General features: G+C 49.2%; 2 protein-coding genes across 2 annotated transcripts in view; one reads left to right on the top strand and one right to left on the bottom strand.

Moving 5' to 3' along the window:
* Positions 1–1723, bottom strand: part of LOC125751973 (semaphorin-4B-like) — a 53205-nt gene extending 51482 nt beyond the window's left edge. The window contains exons 1-2 of the mRNA XM_049031456.1: positions 1581–1723; positions 1233–1304 (exon numbers count right to left, since the gene is read on the bottom strand). The gene's annotated coding sequence lies outside the window, so the exon portion shown is untranslated. The remainder of the gene's footprint in view (positions 1–1232; positions 1305–1580) is intronic.
* LOC125704106 (zinc finger protein 710-like) lies at positions 959–16606 on the top strand. The gene is made up of 4 exons (XM_048969434.1): positions 959–1402; positions 11712–12980; positions 14048–14239; positions 14603–16606. The coding sequence occupies exons 2-4, from the start codon at positions 11754–11756 to the stop codon at positions 14858–14860; spliced, it is 1677 nt and encodes a 558-aa protein (XP_048825391.1). The 5' UTR covers positions 959–1402; positions 11712–11753; the 3' UTR covers positions 14861–16606.
* Positions 16607–18054: the final 1448 nt, after the last annotated feature.

Below are 18054 nucleotides of genomic sequence, written 5' to 3'. Positions count from 1 at the left end.
GGAGATTCTGAAAAGACACTTTCTTTGCATTTCATAAAACCTTAGAATATGAGTCACATTCACAAGTGACCACAACATGCAACCAGAGGTGGAATTTCAGGTCCAGAAAGTAAAAATCCAGACCAGGATTTTGTTTCAACCAACCGGTTGAGCATAAAGAGTCACGGTCACAGAGACTCATCTGGTTGGTTGAAACAAAATCCTGGTCTGGATTTTTACTTTCTGGACCTGAAATTTCCACCTCTGCATGCAACACAGTGGTACCCCCAGGAGGACAGGATGGAGACGCCGACGTCAGCGAGACAGTGTAGGTTCAGACTGCCGGCACCCCTGGGAAGCTGAATGTCGGCCTCCCCAGGCAGCGTTAACTGCTGGGTTTCTGCCTGACCGACACCCAGCTAGAATAGCACTTAGCACTGTGGCTAAGGGCAGGTTTTAAGGAGGCCCAAGTGGCCCTGGCGTTGTACACTTAAGATTCATTTAGTAACAATCCCAAAAGCCGGGGTAAGAGGCCTTAGATTGTCACTGATGGAGGTAGGGTCACCACCTTGTGGCAGACTGCAGTCACTACAATAGTTGTGCAGCTTCTCTGATATATCCGACAATAAATCCATAAAGAACTCCATAATAACCCTCAGCTGTAATTTTTCTGCACCCAAAAAATGAGCCTTTATGCATCACTTACAGTAAACCCCAGGTTTCCTTTGTGAGGTCTGGAGAAACCAAGATCTGTCCTCTCAGGCGACCCGACAGTCAGAGCTAATACAGACTCTTCACCTCCAAACCAGAGACAGAAACCCCCATTTAAGGCTGCCCTACCCTTCACAGTACCCCCTGTTTAAGGCAGCCTTCCCCTCTATTGAGATCTAGGAGGTAGTTTAAGGAGGTATTTGGGGGAGGGGTTGCTACAATGGATTTCATCATTTATGCAACAGCGCCCTCTACCGTCGCATTTCAACAGAAAAGTTGATAAGCCGCGATAGTAACGAAATACAAAACGCAAATGAGAGCATTTACGTAGAAAACGCGTCTGAACACGCACTTAGGCGTATGTAGCTTTTATAACGGGACGATAATATTTCAAATGCAATATCTGATAATTTCTTGTACTGCATAATGATACCCCTGGGAGTTTAAGTCTGACCAAGCGAAGTTCAGCTAAGATGTCACCTGGGTGCCAGGTGGCGGAAATGCAGGTAAAATAAAAGAAAATGAGAGAAAAAGCCGCTCACCCCGCTTTTGTGCGAGGAGGAGCCCTCTCATACTTCACGCACGTCACCCTTCATCATTGCCTTCCTTCCTTCCTGCAATACACACCAAGGAGAGCTTCGGCTGAAACAAACAGTTTTCATCCGGACAAAACCCACCAGCTTCTCCCCGTAAAAAGCGCCTTTGGAGCTGGGTGAGTTCAAATCATCTTCGCAACTAATCGCTCGGGAAGGGAGCCGATTAAATAGAGAGGCTGCCTTATAAAACAGTTCGGTCCGCAGTGATTAAGTAATTAAAAATAATGTTGACGCTGTGGGTTTTTTTTAACGTTAGCACATGCATGCGGATATACTGGTGCCGTGAGATGGTACCTGTCGTTCCCCATGCGCTCTCCAGGCACAAAGCGCGCAGCCCGAGTCGCCAGTCCGTCCGTCATCGTACCGATTGATCACCGATATCCGCAATAAATCGCATCATCAGCCGCCGCTTTTCAGGTTCAACCCGACGCCTTTGAACGCCGTTACTGACAGCCCTGTGCTGTTGCCCAAGTTGAACGCTTTATTTTCGCAATCGCCTCCTGCCCGCCTTATTAATTATGGAAATAACTGTGATTTGTCTATGAAATGCAGATTTTTTTTGCCTGCATGCTGGTATGTTTATTTACGTAAAGGCACTCATTCTTAAACACGCGCTGTATAATTACACACATTGTATTCCATTATAAACTTATGTACGCAGGATCTATAGTTCATTCCGGCTCATTAATAATACTGATGAAAGTTAGGCTACATTTTTCGGAGAATCATTTATATTAGTTAAGGGAGCTGAGCTCGGGGTAGTTTAAATTAACCAGACGGGCTGTTCATCTTTTCGTTGGCGTTACCAATACATTTCTTGCTGATAATAATGGGTGACATTGGGAATGAATGCATCCTGATCACAGCTGTGGAAACGAGGGAGCGAGAACAGTGTTGGAGGGGTATGGCTGCCTGACAGGACCCAGAGCAAACCGAAGTCTTCAGCAAAGTTTCACCCCCCTGTTCTCACAGTAATGCTGCTACCTCCTGTTTTTAAAGGGGAGTGTTCTCCTAGGAATGTGAGATTATGGTTAGCCCATCTCTCAGTCCGTCCCTCTCTGGGGGGGGGGGGGGGGGGGGGACATGGAGCATAACCCAGAATCCACAGGGCACAAGGCCCAGGCACACCCAGTGCACTGTAATGTAAGATATAGGGTTGTGAATAATCCTACAATGTTAATACTGAAACAGGGGGATTCGCTTAAAAAGCACTGTGAGGTACTAAGTAATGGTACAATAATGTGATGCACTCATATGTTGTGCTTTGGGTAAATTTTTTTATTATTATTATTATTATTATTATTATTAATAATAACTTATTAGCCACACCTAACTGTGCAGGATGTGAATATTCTATTTCTTGTTGACAATTAATGATTTTTAAAACTTTAAATTTATTTGTAATAATAAGAGATCTAACAAAATACTTACTATTAAGTGCAACAAACATAGAAAAGTGTGGAATAGCAGGGCAGCGATACCTAATTTGCACCTGTTTTAATGGCTTCCATAAAAATACCCTGGCACAGTGACACCAATTTCAGCTGCTCAGGTGCACACTGTCCCCCCGCAAAGCATTTATTAGCCAGATAGTTTAAAAAAAAAAAAGGCTTCTGATGAAATACGGGGACTCGGACCTCATCCCCTCTGCAGTGACATCCCACAAGGGCACTGAACCAGCTGATCTGACACGGTCCGGCTCGCACTCCATGTCTCAATGAGTCTTAGTGTCTTCATGCATCTCAATGAGTCTTAGTATGTCTCAGAGTGTTGCAGTACGTCTCACTGTGTCTCAGTGTGTCTCAACGAGTCTCACTGTCTCAGGGGATCTCAGTGCATCTCAGTCAGAGTCGGTGTGTCTCAGTCAGAGTCGGTGTGTCTCAGTCAGAGTCGGTGTGTCTCAGAGCATCTCAGCAAGTCTTAGTGCATCTAACTGTGTCTCAAAGCATTTCCCTGTGTCTCAGTCAGAGTCGGTGTGTCTCAGTCAGAGTCGGTGTGTCTCAGAGCATCTCAGCAAGTCTTAGTGCATCTAACTGTGTCTCAAAGCATTTCCCTGTGTCTCAGTCAGAGTCGGTGTGTCTCAGTCAGAGTCGGTGTGTCTCAGAGCATCTCAGCAAGTCTTAGTGCTTCTAACTGTGTCTCAGTCAGAGTCGGTGTGTCTCAGTCAGAGTCAGTGTGTCTCAGAGCATCTTAGAGTCTCTGTGTGTCTCATTGTGTCTGAGTGCATCTCATTGCATGTCGCTGTGCTGTTTGCCAGTCCACTCTCTGCTCTTCCTTCCTGCAGCCCCACTCCTGACCTCTGCAGTCCTGCTTTTTCCTAACTCGTCAGTTTCTTGTTCCTCTGTCTAGCTTTTCTTTATTTTTCCACTGAATGGCTCGGCTAATTTGGGTGAAGCTCTAAAGAGCTGCCTTTAGATTCCGGCAGCTACTCAATGCACCCACTGTGACGTCCGGATCCGTGGGAGTCCAACTTGACTTGCCATCACCGGGCTCGAATCTTACTTCACACCGAGTGCACAGAAGTACAGGAAGGAGGGGTTGGGATGGGGGGCAGGGGGCCACATGGTCAGAATGTGTCAAACTCCGGCCTCACACTTAGGTAATTCCGGTCTGGAGACCTAGGCGTGCTGCGGTCCAGCCATGTCATGTCACAGACTGCTGTTAACACGATTGGACCCCACCTCCCAATCTGCGTACAGAAAACTTCCCAGACCAAGATGGTATCAGCTGTCTGATTTCAGCCCAGTAGATGGTGAATGTCTGAGCCCTTGGCCGTGTTTCCCTGATGAGTCTGCAGGGGGTGACGGTGAAGGAAACTATTCGAACATATAACGGAGCATGTAACATGCAAGGAAAAAAAACTTTAAGCGTTAACAAAAAGCAAAGAAAAAAGACAACGAGCAGCCCCCCCGCAAGAGGCTGGAAAAGAAGGTGAGGTGAACGAGAGATGAAAGTGAAAAGATAAAAGGGGGTGTGGGATAAAGGAATAGCGGAGATGAAAGCAAATCGAGAGATAAGGACGGAGAGAAAGACAAAGAGGGGAACGAGGGAGAGAGACAGTGGAAGGAGCGGAGGGGGGTAACCATGGAAACGAGGACGGCACAAGAGGAGAGAGAGCGAGAGAGAGACAAAGGGTTTACATGTAAAGAATGAAACTTTAGGGGGAAATAGGTGGAAGAGAGGGGGAAGCAGCGAGCCCGGCCTCACTTCTGCGCTAGTCCTTAGCATGGCCGAGCCCCCAAAGCTGCCTTTCGTTTGTTTAACGTGATAAACCTGTGTGTAGATGTTTCTGGAAAAGGGGGTTTAGCATGCAGAACGTCAGAAGCCTCCATCACCGCTCTGTTTATTTATTAAAACCCCAAGTAACGAAGTAAACAAGTACCAAAAGGCGAGCAGACTGCGGGGCTGGAAACCGACCTTCCCCCGAGTCCCCAGAAACCCTGTACACGCAGCTGCCCCCACCCCCTCACCCCGCCCTGACGAGTTTACCGTCGTACAATACCCCGTAAGCCGTGTGTACGCTCACGCGAAACTGAGAGGAGGGAGGGATTCATCCAGAAAATGTTTAGGTTGGGTTCGTTTTAATAAATAGTTCAAGTGTTTTCCTTGCCGCATATATGCACATATTATATTATCACATAACTTTATATTGCCATCACTGATGCCATTGGTCGACTCCCTCTGCCCCTGTGATGTAACACATGGATTCAGTCCTCGTTATATCGAGAGGTTGAGACCTGGAATCACTTTAATGATGTTACTAGCCATTGTCTTTGATGTGCAACCCCTCACTGTACTGGCACATTACCAATGTAATCGCACAGCTGCCAAGTCCCACGCCGTGAAACAGAGAGAGCTCACAACTCAAGACGGAGAGTATATAAATGTTAGCTTTTGTTAAGCTGCTGTACGATAAAAATGACAGATTCTCACCTGTTGCTGCTTCAGATCCTGGACATTGAAGTTCATTTAAAACCACCTTTAAACAACCGTAATATAAACCTAAACAGGCCCAGATATTATGTGTGATAGGCCTGACCCTAAACTTAACCCTAACCCTAAACTTAACCCTAACCCGAACCCTCCCAGGACTCTGCTGCTCTCCTTCCTTCATAGTCATTTTTTAGTTGTCAAATGGTTCAGTGTTCTTGACCTTCTCCTCAGAAATCTTGTCCCTAACTGAGCATATTCTCAACTTCTTTTTGAAAAGATTTGGGGTATTTTTAATGTATCGTGCATTTTTATATACAGCTCTGGAAAAATTAAGAGACTACTCTATATTTTAAAAAAATCTGCATTTTTAAATCCTGGTTTAATCCTGGTTCTGCTGGCAGAAGGCTACACTGCTTCCAGGCTCAAAAATTCTAAGACAGCTGTACACAAGAAGAAGGTGAAGCAGGAGACACTGGGAATGACCAACAATCAGTCAGGTAAAGGGCAGAAGCGAGTTTCTAATGGCAGAGATGACCGTTGACTTATCTGACAGTGCCTCATGAATGGGAGGATGACATCAAATGAATGACTGGGAAAAATTAAGTGCATGCGTGAAGTGCACTGCCAAGATAGTTCATAACAGGCTCCTAGAAGCAGGACTGAAGCCCCATAAAGCTGGGAAGTAGCCCTTCATTAATGAGAAACAGGGAAGAGCCAGTTTACAAAAATATATAATTTACACAGACACATACCCATAAATTGACAAATGAGTGAAACTAAAAATGTTGCTGTGGTCTCTTAATTTTTTCCAGAGCTGTACGAATAAAGTGCACGCACACACAGACACACACAGACACACAGGCACACACAGACACACACAGGCACACACACACACACACGCACACACAGGCACACACAGACAGACACACACACGCACACACACGCACACACAGACACACACACACACGCACACACAGGCACACACACGCACACACAGGCACACACAGGCACACACAGGCACACACAGACACACACAGGCACACACAGGCACACACAGGCACATATTCATACCCACAAATGTTAGTGATCTCAGGTGGTAGATTGCAGATTGAGCCGGTGGGGGGTCTGCTGCTTCAACCACGTGATTTGACATGCTTTTATGTGACCTTCCTGAGTGTGGCCTGCAGTTCTTCCTCTCTTTTTATAAAAAGACTTTCTCTTTTCAGAAATCTGCCCTTTTCCTTCTCAGAGGTCAGGTGATCATCTTCAGCTCTGGGTTCTTCATTTTTTTCGAAAATCGGCCACGAAGCCATTTTCCCACCAGGCCGCTGGTGAGGATTCTCCGCTCTCGGTGAGAATGTGATTGATGCATTTAATCGGACATAAAACTGGAGGCGAGATTTTTTTTGGCCGTGGGAAACCATCACCGACAGTTTGAATAAAAGGATTCGCGTCGCAGCTGCCTGGTGTCGCCGCGAGAAGTGATTAGGGTGACTGGTCAGATTAAAGCGAGGCAGTTAACCGAGTTACTTAGTACCTGACCAGTTCCTGCGGTGGAGAGTGCAGTACTTCAGGTATTACAACACCTTCATCTATAGAGAACAAACTGAACAAAGGGTGATTTTGAATCAGACTCTTTATTCTTTTGTCGCTCTCTCTTCATTTCCCGTTTCTCTGTCATCCTGTTCTCCCCCTTCACTTTCTAGATCACTCCTTCTCTCCCTCTGCCTCTTCCTGTCGTCCCCCTTTGTTGAATGCTCTCTCTCTCTCTCTCTCTCTCTCTCTCTCTCTCTCTCGCTTCCTCTCCAGAGTCTCATGGGTTCTTCCTCATCAGCAGAAGATTCTTACTTCCCTATTGTCTCTGCTCATGCTGTCTTTTCCTGTGCAAACTCTTCCTTTTCAGGCAAACACGGCCTTCCAATTCGCCCATTAACTGAAGGGGTTTTCAAATCATCTATACACATCGCTCGCCGCATCGCTGACAGGTGCCAGTGAGGGGCAGGGAATTATGGGTAGTCGTCGGGATTATGGGTAGTCACGGCGTGTGTGAGAGGTGGTGCCTGTGCTGATCCTCTTGAGAAATTGTCTTGGAGGTACCTCTGTTTGGAGATGCCATTGCTGACATCCCAGCGCTCCGACCTCTGCACCATCTTAGTTTTCAAAGAATGCACGCATAAAGCGAAAAAGCTTTTTATGGTCTGTGGGGGTAAATGGACCTACATAGAAAGGCTCTACTCTTTTACCCTGTCGGTGTGGAGCATTGTCTTCTAGCGCTGCATAGGCTAGGCGAAGCATGGAGGGCAACCTTTAGGTACTGAGGAGTGAACAGCCCATGTCAATGTGAGTCTTTAGTGCTGGGTATCTGTCTGGCATGCGAGGTTTTCCACCTGTCGGTTGCTGTGAAGGTGGGACCTTGAGGTCAGTAGTGGTGACGACCGACCAAGAGAGGATGGCTGCACCTGCATGTCTGTGCCTCGCTGTGTGCGTGCAGCCCAGCTGCACACCAAATGTAGTCCCTTGTGCTACCAGAATGGCGTGCCACCCTGTGGATTTCCCTGTGGGCTGTTGCTCCCTCTGTGTGCGGGTCCATGTCACATCAGGAGTTTACAGTCTGGTGATCTGACGCGTTTGGCAGCGCCAACGCTAGCAGCGCTAATGCTAGCAGCTCTGAGGCGGCCCCTTGGCCACCTGCTGGTCCCCGTCTCCTGCTCTGCAGGTTCTGCTTGTGCATGGTCTCCTCCTGTTAGATCTGGGAGAGAGTGAGTCGGCTTAATGTCAGAACCTGCCTGTCCCCAGACATCCCATCTGCATCACACAGCCCCCCCCCCCCAACCTGCCGACATCTGAGAACTTTCTGAAACATGCTGGGAGGATCCAGGTGGAGCTGCGAAGCCCCTCTCTCCCTCCCAGCCAGTAGTTCTGGGTGCTTTTTGAAGATGGGAGCCCCTGGTCTATCTTTCCTTTCTGACTCACGTTTTCTCTCTTTTCGCCCAGCTGTTGTTTTATGCACGCCTCCCTTGCTTCCTCCATCCTTCCTTTGTGTCTTATCTCACCTCTTCTCCCTCCTCTGTCTGTTTCTCTCCTGACCCCTGGCTCAGTGTCAGTGGCATTTTTCTCTCACTGTCTCACCACCTTTCAGGATGTTGTGGGGATGAGTGGGAATTTACTGGCAAGGCCTGTCCTTTAGACACTTTTACCTGTTACAGCTCACAGGGATCTGGAAGTTTACTAGTTAAATTCTTCCGCCATTTCCCTTTTCCCCTCTCTCTCTCTCTCCCTCTCTCTCCCTCCCCCTTTCTCTTGTCTCTGCACCCTGCCTCTCACTTGCTGATGGACTCTTTTTTTATTATTATTATTTTCACACTCCCATCCCCCTTTCCCTTCTCCTCTTCCCCTCTGCCTGTCCCCATCCCCCGCTCGGCACCGTACCTCCCTTCCCTGCCTTCTATTTTTCTCTTTTTGACCTCCTCTGTTCTCTGACTCCTGCTCTCCCTCCCTCGTTTTTTTCCTCCTCCTGTCTTCCTTTTCACAGTATTCCTCCCCCCGCAATCTCCCTGCCCCCACCTCTGTCTTTCTCCATCTCCCTCGCTCTACATCTCATTCTGTCTTTCTTCACATCAGTCACCCTCATTCCCCCTCTCTCTCCCATCTCCACATCTCTCTCTCTCTCCTTTACATCTCTCATTTGTCTTTCCTCGTTCCGTCTCTCCCTCTGCTTTTTAAATGTTCTGTCTTTCATCTCTTATTGCTTTTTTTAACCACATTTTCATCTGAGGACTGTGCGGATTTTCTTGACATCGGCTGAATGTTTGTCTTTCAGCCCAACATCACAGATACGCGGTTGACAGCTCAGCACTAACAGACAGACTTGCAATAAAGGTGCCTTCAGATGTGCTCTGATCCTGTGTGTGTGTGTGTGTGTGTGTGTGCGCGTGTGTCTGTGTCTGTGTGTGCGTGTGTCTGTGTGTGCGTGTGTGTGTGTGTGTGTGTGTGTGTGTCTGTGTGTGTGTGCGTGCTTGCGTGTCTGTGTGTGAGAGAGAGAAAATCATTAAATGTGTTTGTGATGTAGGGGGGAAGGAGAAGTACTGTGTGTTTTTGTGTGTGTGTGTGTGTGTGTGTGTGTGTGTGTGTGTGTGTGTGTGTGTGTGTGTGTGTGTGTGTGGGTCTATCCGCCAACCTGTGTGTGTGTGTGTGAGGGTCAAATAAAAAGAGGAACATTTGTCTGTGTGTCTGTGAGTGTGTGTACATGACAGAAAGTGACAGAGGATGGCTGAACAGAGAGCGAGAGAGAGGGGATGGGAATGAAGTGAGAGAGGGGATGGGAATGAAGTGAGAGAGGGGATGGGAATGAAGTGAGAGAGGGGATGGGAATGAAGTGAGAGAGGGGATGGGAATGAAGTGAGAGAGGGGATGGGAATGAAGTGAGAGAGGGGATGGGAATGATGGAAATGAATGGAGAGAGGGGTGGAAATGAACTAAGAGAGGGAGAGAGGGATGGGAATGAACTGAAAGAGAGGGACAGGGGATGGGAATGATCTGAGGGAGGAAACAAGGGCTGGGAATGAACAGGGAGGGACAGAAGGGATGGGAATGTATTGAGGGAGAGAGGAAATGGGGCTGAAAGAGGGAGAGGAAGAAGGGGTGGGACTGCACGGAGAAGGAGAGAAAGGGGGTGAAATGAACAGAGGGAGAGAGAGGGGATGAGAATGACCTGAGAGAGGGAGAGAAAGAGGGGATGGGAATGACCCAAGAGAGGGAGAGAAGGAAGGGATGGCAATGAACTATGAAAGGTTGAGAAAGAGGGGATGGGAATGAAAATTCAACATGGAAAAACAAGGTGATTGCAAAGGGAACAGCAGGCAGCTCTGTTAGCAGTAGGAGGAGGGGTCTGACCTCAAAGGATCCTCCCCCTCATCTAAAGCAGACAAACGGGAGGTTTTCTAGGGCAGGCGTTCCTCAGTATCCTCCATGGGTGATAAATCCTGAATCTTCTGAATGATCACTTCAGAGCCTGTGAGTCAGTGAGTTCTCTGCTTGACCCTGACCACGTTTCCTGTCTTGGGGGCCGGGTGGTTGTTGTTTCTATAGATGTGGGGAAACCCCCCCCCACAAACACACACACAGGATTTGCTCTTTTCCCTCTTCCTCTCTGTCTTTATGTTCTGCTGACTGTCATTCCGTAGTTAGTATGGCTCCTATTCCTCCGCCACCCTCCTGCGTTGGTAGGCTTCTCTTCGTCACTTTCCTCTCTTATTCCTTTCATCCTGTCCCCTCCCACCTTTTCCTGACCTCCCTTTTTTCATCTCTCGCTCTGTCTTCCTAGCTTCTTGAAAAGAGTGACCATACACCTCACAAGGTTGAGGCGTTGGGGCAGCACCGAGATGCGAGTGGCTTTGTCCCCATCACTGGTCTGTTTGTCCCTCTAGACAGAAATCCATGCCAGGTGCTGAGAACCGGTCCTGTTTGTTATTTTTGGTGAGTACATGCAGGTGTTATTAGTACTATAACTGTATTCTTCTCGCAGGTCTCCGTAGCTTTTACCTTAAAAGATCCAGGTTTCATTAAGTGCCATTCAGGGTCAGGTGCTTCTGAAGGGTCCTTGATCCAGGTGCATGCTGGGGTTTCAGTCTACAGCCTCAGTTGCTGGGTTACCAGCGGATGACTTGGGCAGGATCCTGACAGACTGAATGGTTCCCCATAAGGGTCAGCTGTGTATGAAGTGTTTTCAGAGACTCTCCCTGGGGTGTTGTGTGGCTCATCTGGCTAAGCCCTGTGATCAGAAGGTTGCTGGTCTGAGCCCCATCCTCGACAGAATAGTCATATGTCACAGGGCCCGTGAGCAAGGCCCTTAATCTCCAGCTCAGGGGGATGCTGCATGCTGGCCAACCCTCTACTATGACCACCAGCCTTGCTCCCTCCATGTATGTATCATGGAGAGCAAGATGGAGTAGGTAAAAAGAGAATTTCCCCACATGGATTTATAAAGTATTGCTATTCTATTCTATTCCGATGTCATACTGTGGTGTTTAACGAGGCCAGGCTGGCAGGACCGTGGGCTTCCCGTGGGAGTCATGTCATTTCCTGCTTTCTCTTCTTATGGAGCATGCTGGGAAAGGAAACTTGGCACTCAGAGAACACCCCTGACTCGGACCCCGTGGCCTCACGTGGGTCCTCTGCCCCACCTGCTGGGGTAGGATGTGTGCAGAGCCTTTGCACAAGTGGCTTATCTACCCTTGAGGGAACAGTTGAGTGGGGCGAGACAGGGGGGTGATGTTGGCAGGTCAGGATCAAACAGGAAGTCCACTTCCTGATCACACAGCTGAGGGTGCAAAGAATGTGCACCAGAGAATTCTCTGCCCTGTGCCATTGTCACCATCAAACAGTGAACCAGATATGAGGAAACATTTTATTTCACTTGCTTATTTTATCGACTCATTTAAGAGATGGTAACCTGTGGTGGCCTTGGTTTGATGTTAGCATGTGCTCTTTTAGGAGGACGGACGCAGGTTCCTGGTTACATGTAGTCTGGACCCGATGGACCAACATCCAGAGGCAGCCACGCAGACAGAACCGGTGGTGGTTCTTTCTCTGGCCCAGGCAGCCATACTGGGCCTCATCTCCCAGAATGGTGTCTTCGGCGCCACCATCGCGCCCAATGGCTTCTATGTGGGCGGGGCCAAGGAGAGTCCCTCCCACCCTGTGGATGACGCAGAATACGAGTACGCCGATCAGCTGATCGGGGCCAATGGGGACTACCTGGACGAGTGCTTGGGCAACGGGAATCCATCTCCGCTGGCACGGAGATGGAGGCCGGGTCCCCATGTGAAAGGAGAGGGAATGACATCCACGCTTTCCACATGCGTCCATAGGTTGGTCAAAAGCCCTGCCCTTAGGGAAGGACTCCAACTGGCTGATCCTACGTACCGTGTGGACCTTCTGAACAAGGACAGGTCAAGAAACAGCCGGCCCAGCTGTCAGAGCAAGGCAAGCGGCCAACAGGCAGGCGCCCAGGTCTCAGAGCGGGACATGGGCGGCCAGAAGGAAGAAAGGCATGATGGGAAGGGTGAGGTCAGGGGTGGGCGGGGGATCGAGACCAGGGAGGAGGCGGGGATCTTGAGGTTTGGCCAGGCCTCTCATGGGTCCGGCAGGGTGGCGCAGGTGGACCGGCTGGACGTCAACGTGCAGATCGACGAGTCGTACTGCGTGGATGTGGGCGGCGGCCTCAGGCGCTGGAAGTGCCGCTTGTGCGACAAGTCGTACACCTCCAAGTACAACCTGGTGACACACATTCTGGGCCACAGCGGCGTGAAGCCACACGGCTGCCCGCACTGCGGCAAGCTCTTCAAGCAGCCGAGCCACCTGCAGACTCACCTGCTGACGCACCAGGGCGCGCGGCCGCACCGCTGTGCCGTCTGCCAGAGGGCCTTCACCCAGACCAGCCACCTGAAGCGTCACATGCTGCAGCACAGTGATGTCAAGCCCTACAGCTGCCGTTACTGCGCACGCGGCTTCGCCTACCCCAGCGAGCTGCGGGTGCACGAGGCCAAGCACGCCAGCCACTCCCACTCCGCGGGGCACCGGCCTGTCCACCGGGAGGCCACCTCCCTCCAGTGTTCCCAGTGCCGACGAACCTCTACCTGCCGCAGCCAGCTGCAGGCCCACCTAGCCAAGCACGTGACCATGCGGCCCTATGCCTGCTCCGACTGCGGCAGCGAGTTCGCCCAGCTCCACCACCTCAAGCAGCACACGCTGACGCACAAGGTACCGGCTTCAGTCTTCCCCTGCAGATGTGTGACTGTGCAATCCTGACATGTCTGCATGATACTAGCATGTGACTGGGTGACTCGAGTGAGTGACTGTTTGATCCCGGCATGTCACTGTGTGACATTTGCATGTGATTAGGTGATCCTAGCATGTGACTCCGATGTATGTATGTGAGTATGTCTGCATGATCCTAAGATGTGAGTACAGAATGTTAGCATGAGTTTGTGTGATACTTGCATGTGACCTCGCGATCCTAGCATGTGACTCTGTCATCCTAGTGTGTCCATGTGATCCTAATGTGTGTCTGTGTGATCCTAGCAGGCTGTGATCCTAGCATTTCACTGCAAGATTCTAGCACGTGACTGCATGATCCTCACGTCACTGTGCAATCCTAGCATGTGACTCTGTGATGCTCATGACTGCATAGCCTTAGCATGATGCTTGCATATGACTGCATGATCCTGGGGTGTATCTGTATAATCGTGTGCACATAAATGTGTGTGTATCTGTGTAATCCTAGTGTATGTCTGCATGGTCCTAGCATGTGACTATGACCCTAGTGTGTAACTGCATGACCCTAGCATGCGTCTACCTTGCCATGATCCTCCCTGAGTGAAGAGACTTTGTTTTATCTCTCGATCAGGCCAGGCACTGTTTCAGGTTACCATCTTCGGGTTATCTTAAATTGCAGGGATTCATCTTGCTTCTTTGACCAAATCTTCAGTAAACATTGACCATTTAAGCTTTCCGACGTTGTGTTTGACTCAGACCTGCCCTAATAAGTATGCTTTGAATCAAACATACAGGAATCCAACACTAGGTGGAGCTGCAGCGACAACCAGCCGGAACAATAAGATGCCTGGTCCTCAGCACAGGGTTTATTCGCCTTTGGTTTCTGTAGAGAAACAAATTGCCCTTCAGTTTTGTGGTTGCTAAGGTAATGAGACGAGTTAATCTGCACATCACAGAAGGAGCATTACGAAGCACAGGAGGAGCCCAGGGTCGGGAAGCGGATGGAAATGGCGATTCCCTCCGGTAACGTGTCCCATTTGTTGCTTTGTCAGGTGACCAAAGGGTTCAAATGTGACGTCTGCTCACGCGAGTTCACGCTGTCCGCCAACCTGAAGAGGCACATGCTGATCCACACCAGCGTGCGGCCCTACCAGTGCCACGTCTGCTTCAAGACCTTCGTCCAGAAGCAGACCCTCAAGACCCACATGATCGTGCACCTTCCCGTCAAGCCCTTCAAATGTAAGGTGAGTCTGTTCACTCCAGGAAGAGACTAACAGGCTCTGAAGGCAGGAAATTTGTACACAGGAATTCACTGTAGTCGCTTGGAAGAGTAAACGTCATTATTTGAAGGTCATTGATGCAAAAACAAATCGAGCAGGTTGCATCTGGAAAGTCTCATAATCGGCTGATCAAAGATGGCAGCTGTCTGAAGCTGCCTTTCCGTCCGGCTTCTGTCCGCACAAACACACCTCCACCATGGCTGTCATCCCGTAATATTCTTGGTACCTCGATATCAAGGTGGTTGTGCGAAAGCTGAGCTGCGTGCAGTGAAGCATCAGCAGAGTGTAAGCGTTAGATGTGAGCGGAGTGTATCCTTTGGTCTCCAGGTGTGTGGAAAGTCCTTCAACCGCATGTACAACCTGCTAGGCCACATGCATCTCCACGCGGGCAGCAGACCCTTCAAGTGCCCCTACTGCTCCAGCAAGTTCAACCTGAAGGGGAACCTCAGCAGGCACATGAAGATCAAGCACGGTGTTATGGATGCCACCGCGGAGGTGCTGGGAGAAGAACAGCACCGCCTGCCTGACAGCCTGCACACCACTTCTCTGTGTGCCCCCCGTTCCTGTCGTTTTCAGCACCTGTGATGTTCCACGTTCCACGTTCCACGTTCCACGTTCCCTGCTATGCCTTGCTTTCCTGCCCCAGCCATTAGCTTGTGTGCATCTGTGTTTTCCTGTCTCAAGGGGACAAATCGTGAAGATAAATTGCAGGAGGGGTTTATCGGTTTAAATCGCTTTTTGTGGTTTGCTGGGACAATGCAGTGCGATGGGAGCCAGAGGTCTCACAGGCAGAGCTACGCCTAATGCATGTGTGTGTGTGCGCAGACAGACCGGGCTGGCATTACACCCAGGGGGCGCTGTGACTCGCAGCACCCTGATTGGCCCAGGAAAGCCACAACCCAAAGTGGATAAAGATTAGTACCCAAAGTGGATAAAAATTAGTTGAAGGTGTGTGGGTGGAGGGACGTTGGGAGAGTGTGTGCACTAATGGTTGGGAGTTGGAGTTTGCAGCAGAAGAAAATGAGCTAACTAGCCTTCTGCTGTGTGGCACCTGAAATTAGCTCCGCCTTGTAACGTTGCTTCACCTTCAGAAGGCCATGTCTATGAAGGGACAGGAGAGTCTCACCACCGCTGCTGCTGAAAGCCTCCCCTCAAAGCCAGCCGAGGCTGCGAGACGGAGAAACAGGAGGATGGTGTGGTGATGACGAGGAATGAGATGACTGAAAGGGAGTCTCCGAAACATTCCTCCATGCTCTGCGGTGGCGGTTCTTTTGTCTGTGTTCTGGGCTTCTGCAATGACGGACCTGGACTGTTTTCAAGGAACAGTGAGATGTGAAGTAGCGTGACCTGTCTCGGCAGAATGAGGTCTGCCGCATGACCTGTGCTTGAGATCGCGCTTCTGCGGGGTAGGCGCTGACTCAGGCCTGACACCACAGCACTCTCTCCACTCCCCAGCTCCTGCGGACACCCAGCAGAAGAATATTTCTTAATTTTGCTACCGAAGTTCAGCGAGTCCAGCCTCAGTGTGGATACACGTGTCTTGGGTGCATCAGTGCGTGTCCTTGTAGTGTTTTGCTGGCCTTGTCTCTGTCGCCTTGTGCGTATTTCACATTTATCGAATATCATGAATTCCTGATTTCGGCTGGATATTGAATTACTGTTTTGCTTCCCAGCGTAATGCGTTTCTGCTCTGCTCTAACTGAGGTGGACTCGCCTGACTAAACAAGCTTTCACATTCTGACGCAGAGCTGTGTTTTTCCGTGAGGTCCGTTGTTTGAGGTTCAGATGACACCCAGCTGGTGAGGGGCGGGGTGGGGCAGACATTTATATAACGATTCCTAGCTGAGTTTCATAATAACAGCTTTAGACACAAAACTAGCATTTCATTTACATTGCTTGTTTGAACTGATGAAGTGTTCAGTTGTAAGAACCTTTTCAGATTGCTGTCCTCCCCGTGAAGGTGTGCCTGCCTGGACACACTGATGTGTCAGTCCTGTGATGCCCCCACCCCCCCCCACTCCTCCTCCAATATTTTGGTGGTGAGTGCTGCCCCCTGCTGGAGCAGAACCAAAACAGCTAGATTCATGCTGGCCAAATGTTAAAACATGTCTCATGATACAAACTGTCCCCAGAAATGGAAAATTTCTTTAAAGTCTCACACCATAGGCCCCGGGCAGTAAATTTATTTTTTTGATAATGAATGTGTATGTGCTCATGGTAGGGAGGCTGCACACAGCCCCACGCATCACTTCCTGTGACATCACTTCCTGTGACATCAAATAAACCGATGTGTGGTTGGTGGCGACCCACTGCCCATCCTTGCATCACCTACACCCAAACTTCATTGCTTTGAGCCTCAAACACTACACACTGCTGCCATTAGTAACACATTAGCGTTTTTGACACTAGCAGCCCAATAAAAGCTCTCGTTAGCTGGTCATACAAAGTCTATCATCTCCCTGTCCTTTTGTGTGTGATGGGTTGACACTGCAGGCTGGGTTGCCATCTCAGCATGAAGGCCCTCAGTGTGAACTGAGTGATCACTCTTTGGGTGTTTTTCAGAAAGCAATTTGTTCAAAAATATGTGAATATGCCTATTCTGTCTTCAAAAGAGCATTTCCATATCAGCAAGCAGAACACCTTGCTGATAGGCAGCATCTTACCTGCCCTGGATAAATGTTGACAAATGATTTAAAATATTTGAATGAATTAACCATGTGCTCCGGACCTCAAAGGTAAATGATGGATGATATTCCAGCAGATGTTTATTTCTTGATGTAAATGCTGAGTATTGAGGCAGCTGGGAGGTGGTAGTGGGAGCTGATGGGTTGATGGGGTCTGCGTCAGGCTTGTGGGTACGGGGGGGGGGGGGGTTAGACACACTGTTAGAGGTCATCCTGAAACACGGAGAGTGCGGATAACTTGCTGTTTTTTCAGTTCACTATTTCTGATAGTTTTTATTTCAAACTGAATGGGACTCTCAAAGTCCCTCCCCCCCATGTGCTCCGTCAAACGCTGCAGTGACTGTCAGGAGGCTTCCAAAATGCCGGCACCCACAGCTCCCCAAACTACTGTCAGACACCGTTGGTCTGTCTAACGCTCACCTCAGTGTAACATGTGCTTTTCAAAGTCCTTTAGTGGCTTTGCAGACAAAAAAAAATTACATTTAATCTTTCGCTGGGTCTGATCCTGTGCACAGAAATGACTGAAGGTATGTGAGTTTTCCAAACAGTAAATTATAATGTTCTTATTTTGGTTTCTAAATTCAATAACACTTTGACAGTAACCCCAATGTTTAACTATGTGCTGTGATAAACCTGTTATTTTTAGTGTCCGTGCTTCAATAGTATAAAACCAAAAGTGTTAATGTGTCTCGAGTAAATCCAAGAAGTATTTCTCTGTCCTTGAAGCCCAAAATATTTCGCGGGTAGTAAGTGGTTTCCTCAGGAGCGGTTCTCGGGAACACAATCATGCTAAAACACATCTAACACCTCAGGGATCTGCAGAAAATAACTCGGATGCAAAAATTAGATCCTGTTTAGTTACCCGGGTAACCAGGTCATGTGAGTAGGGGGAATAAAAACCATGTGACCAGAGATCACCCGGATCAGGAAATGAGACGGCGTTGACAGAGCGATCATGACATTAGATATTTCAGGTGCTCCTCCGATTTCCAGCCTTGGTGTAGCAGAGCAGAGTCCCCAGATAGGGAAGCTGTTCACACTGCACCAGAGAGGCTGCGAAATTCAGGAACCGCCATTTTCTCACACCAAGGGGCC

The sequence above is a fragment of the Brienomyrus brachyistius genome, chromosome 11, assembly GCF_023856365.1.
Source record: "Brienomyrus brachyistius isolate T26 chromosome 11, BBRACH_0.4, whole genome shotgun sequence".
NCBI lineage: Eukaryota > Metazoa > Chordata > Actinopteri > Osteoglossiformes > Mormyridae > Brienomyrus > Brienomyrus brachyistius.
The sequence above is the reverse complement of the archived record's forward strand: the minus strand, read 5'-3'. Positions and strand labels throughout refer to the sequence as shown.

Bases quoted from the DNA above. Each gene is read 5' to 3' on its own strand.
- LOC125704106 (XM_048969434.1), top strand. From the start codon at position 11,754: ATGGACCAACATCCAGAGGCAGCCACGCAGACAGAACCGGTGGTGGTT. The intron at 12,981-14,047 runs GTACCGGCTTCA...TTGCTTTGTCAG, and splicing joins AGCACACGCTGACGCACAAG to GTGACCAAAGGGTTCAAATG. The intron at 14,240-14,602 runs GTGAGTCTGTTC...TTTGGTCTCCAG, and splicing joins TCAAGCCCTTCAAATGTAAG to GTGTGTGGAAAGTCCTTCAA.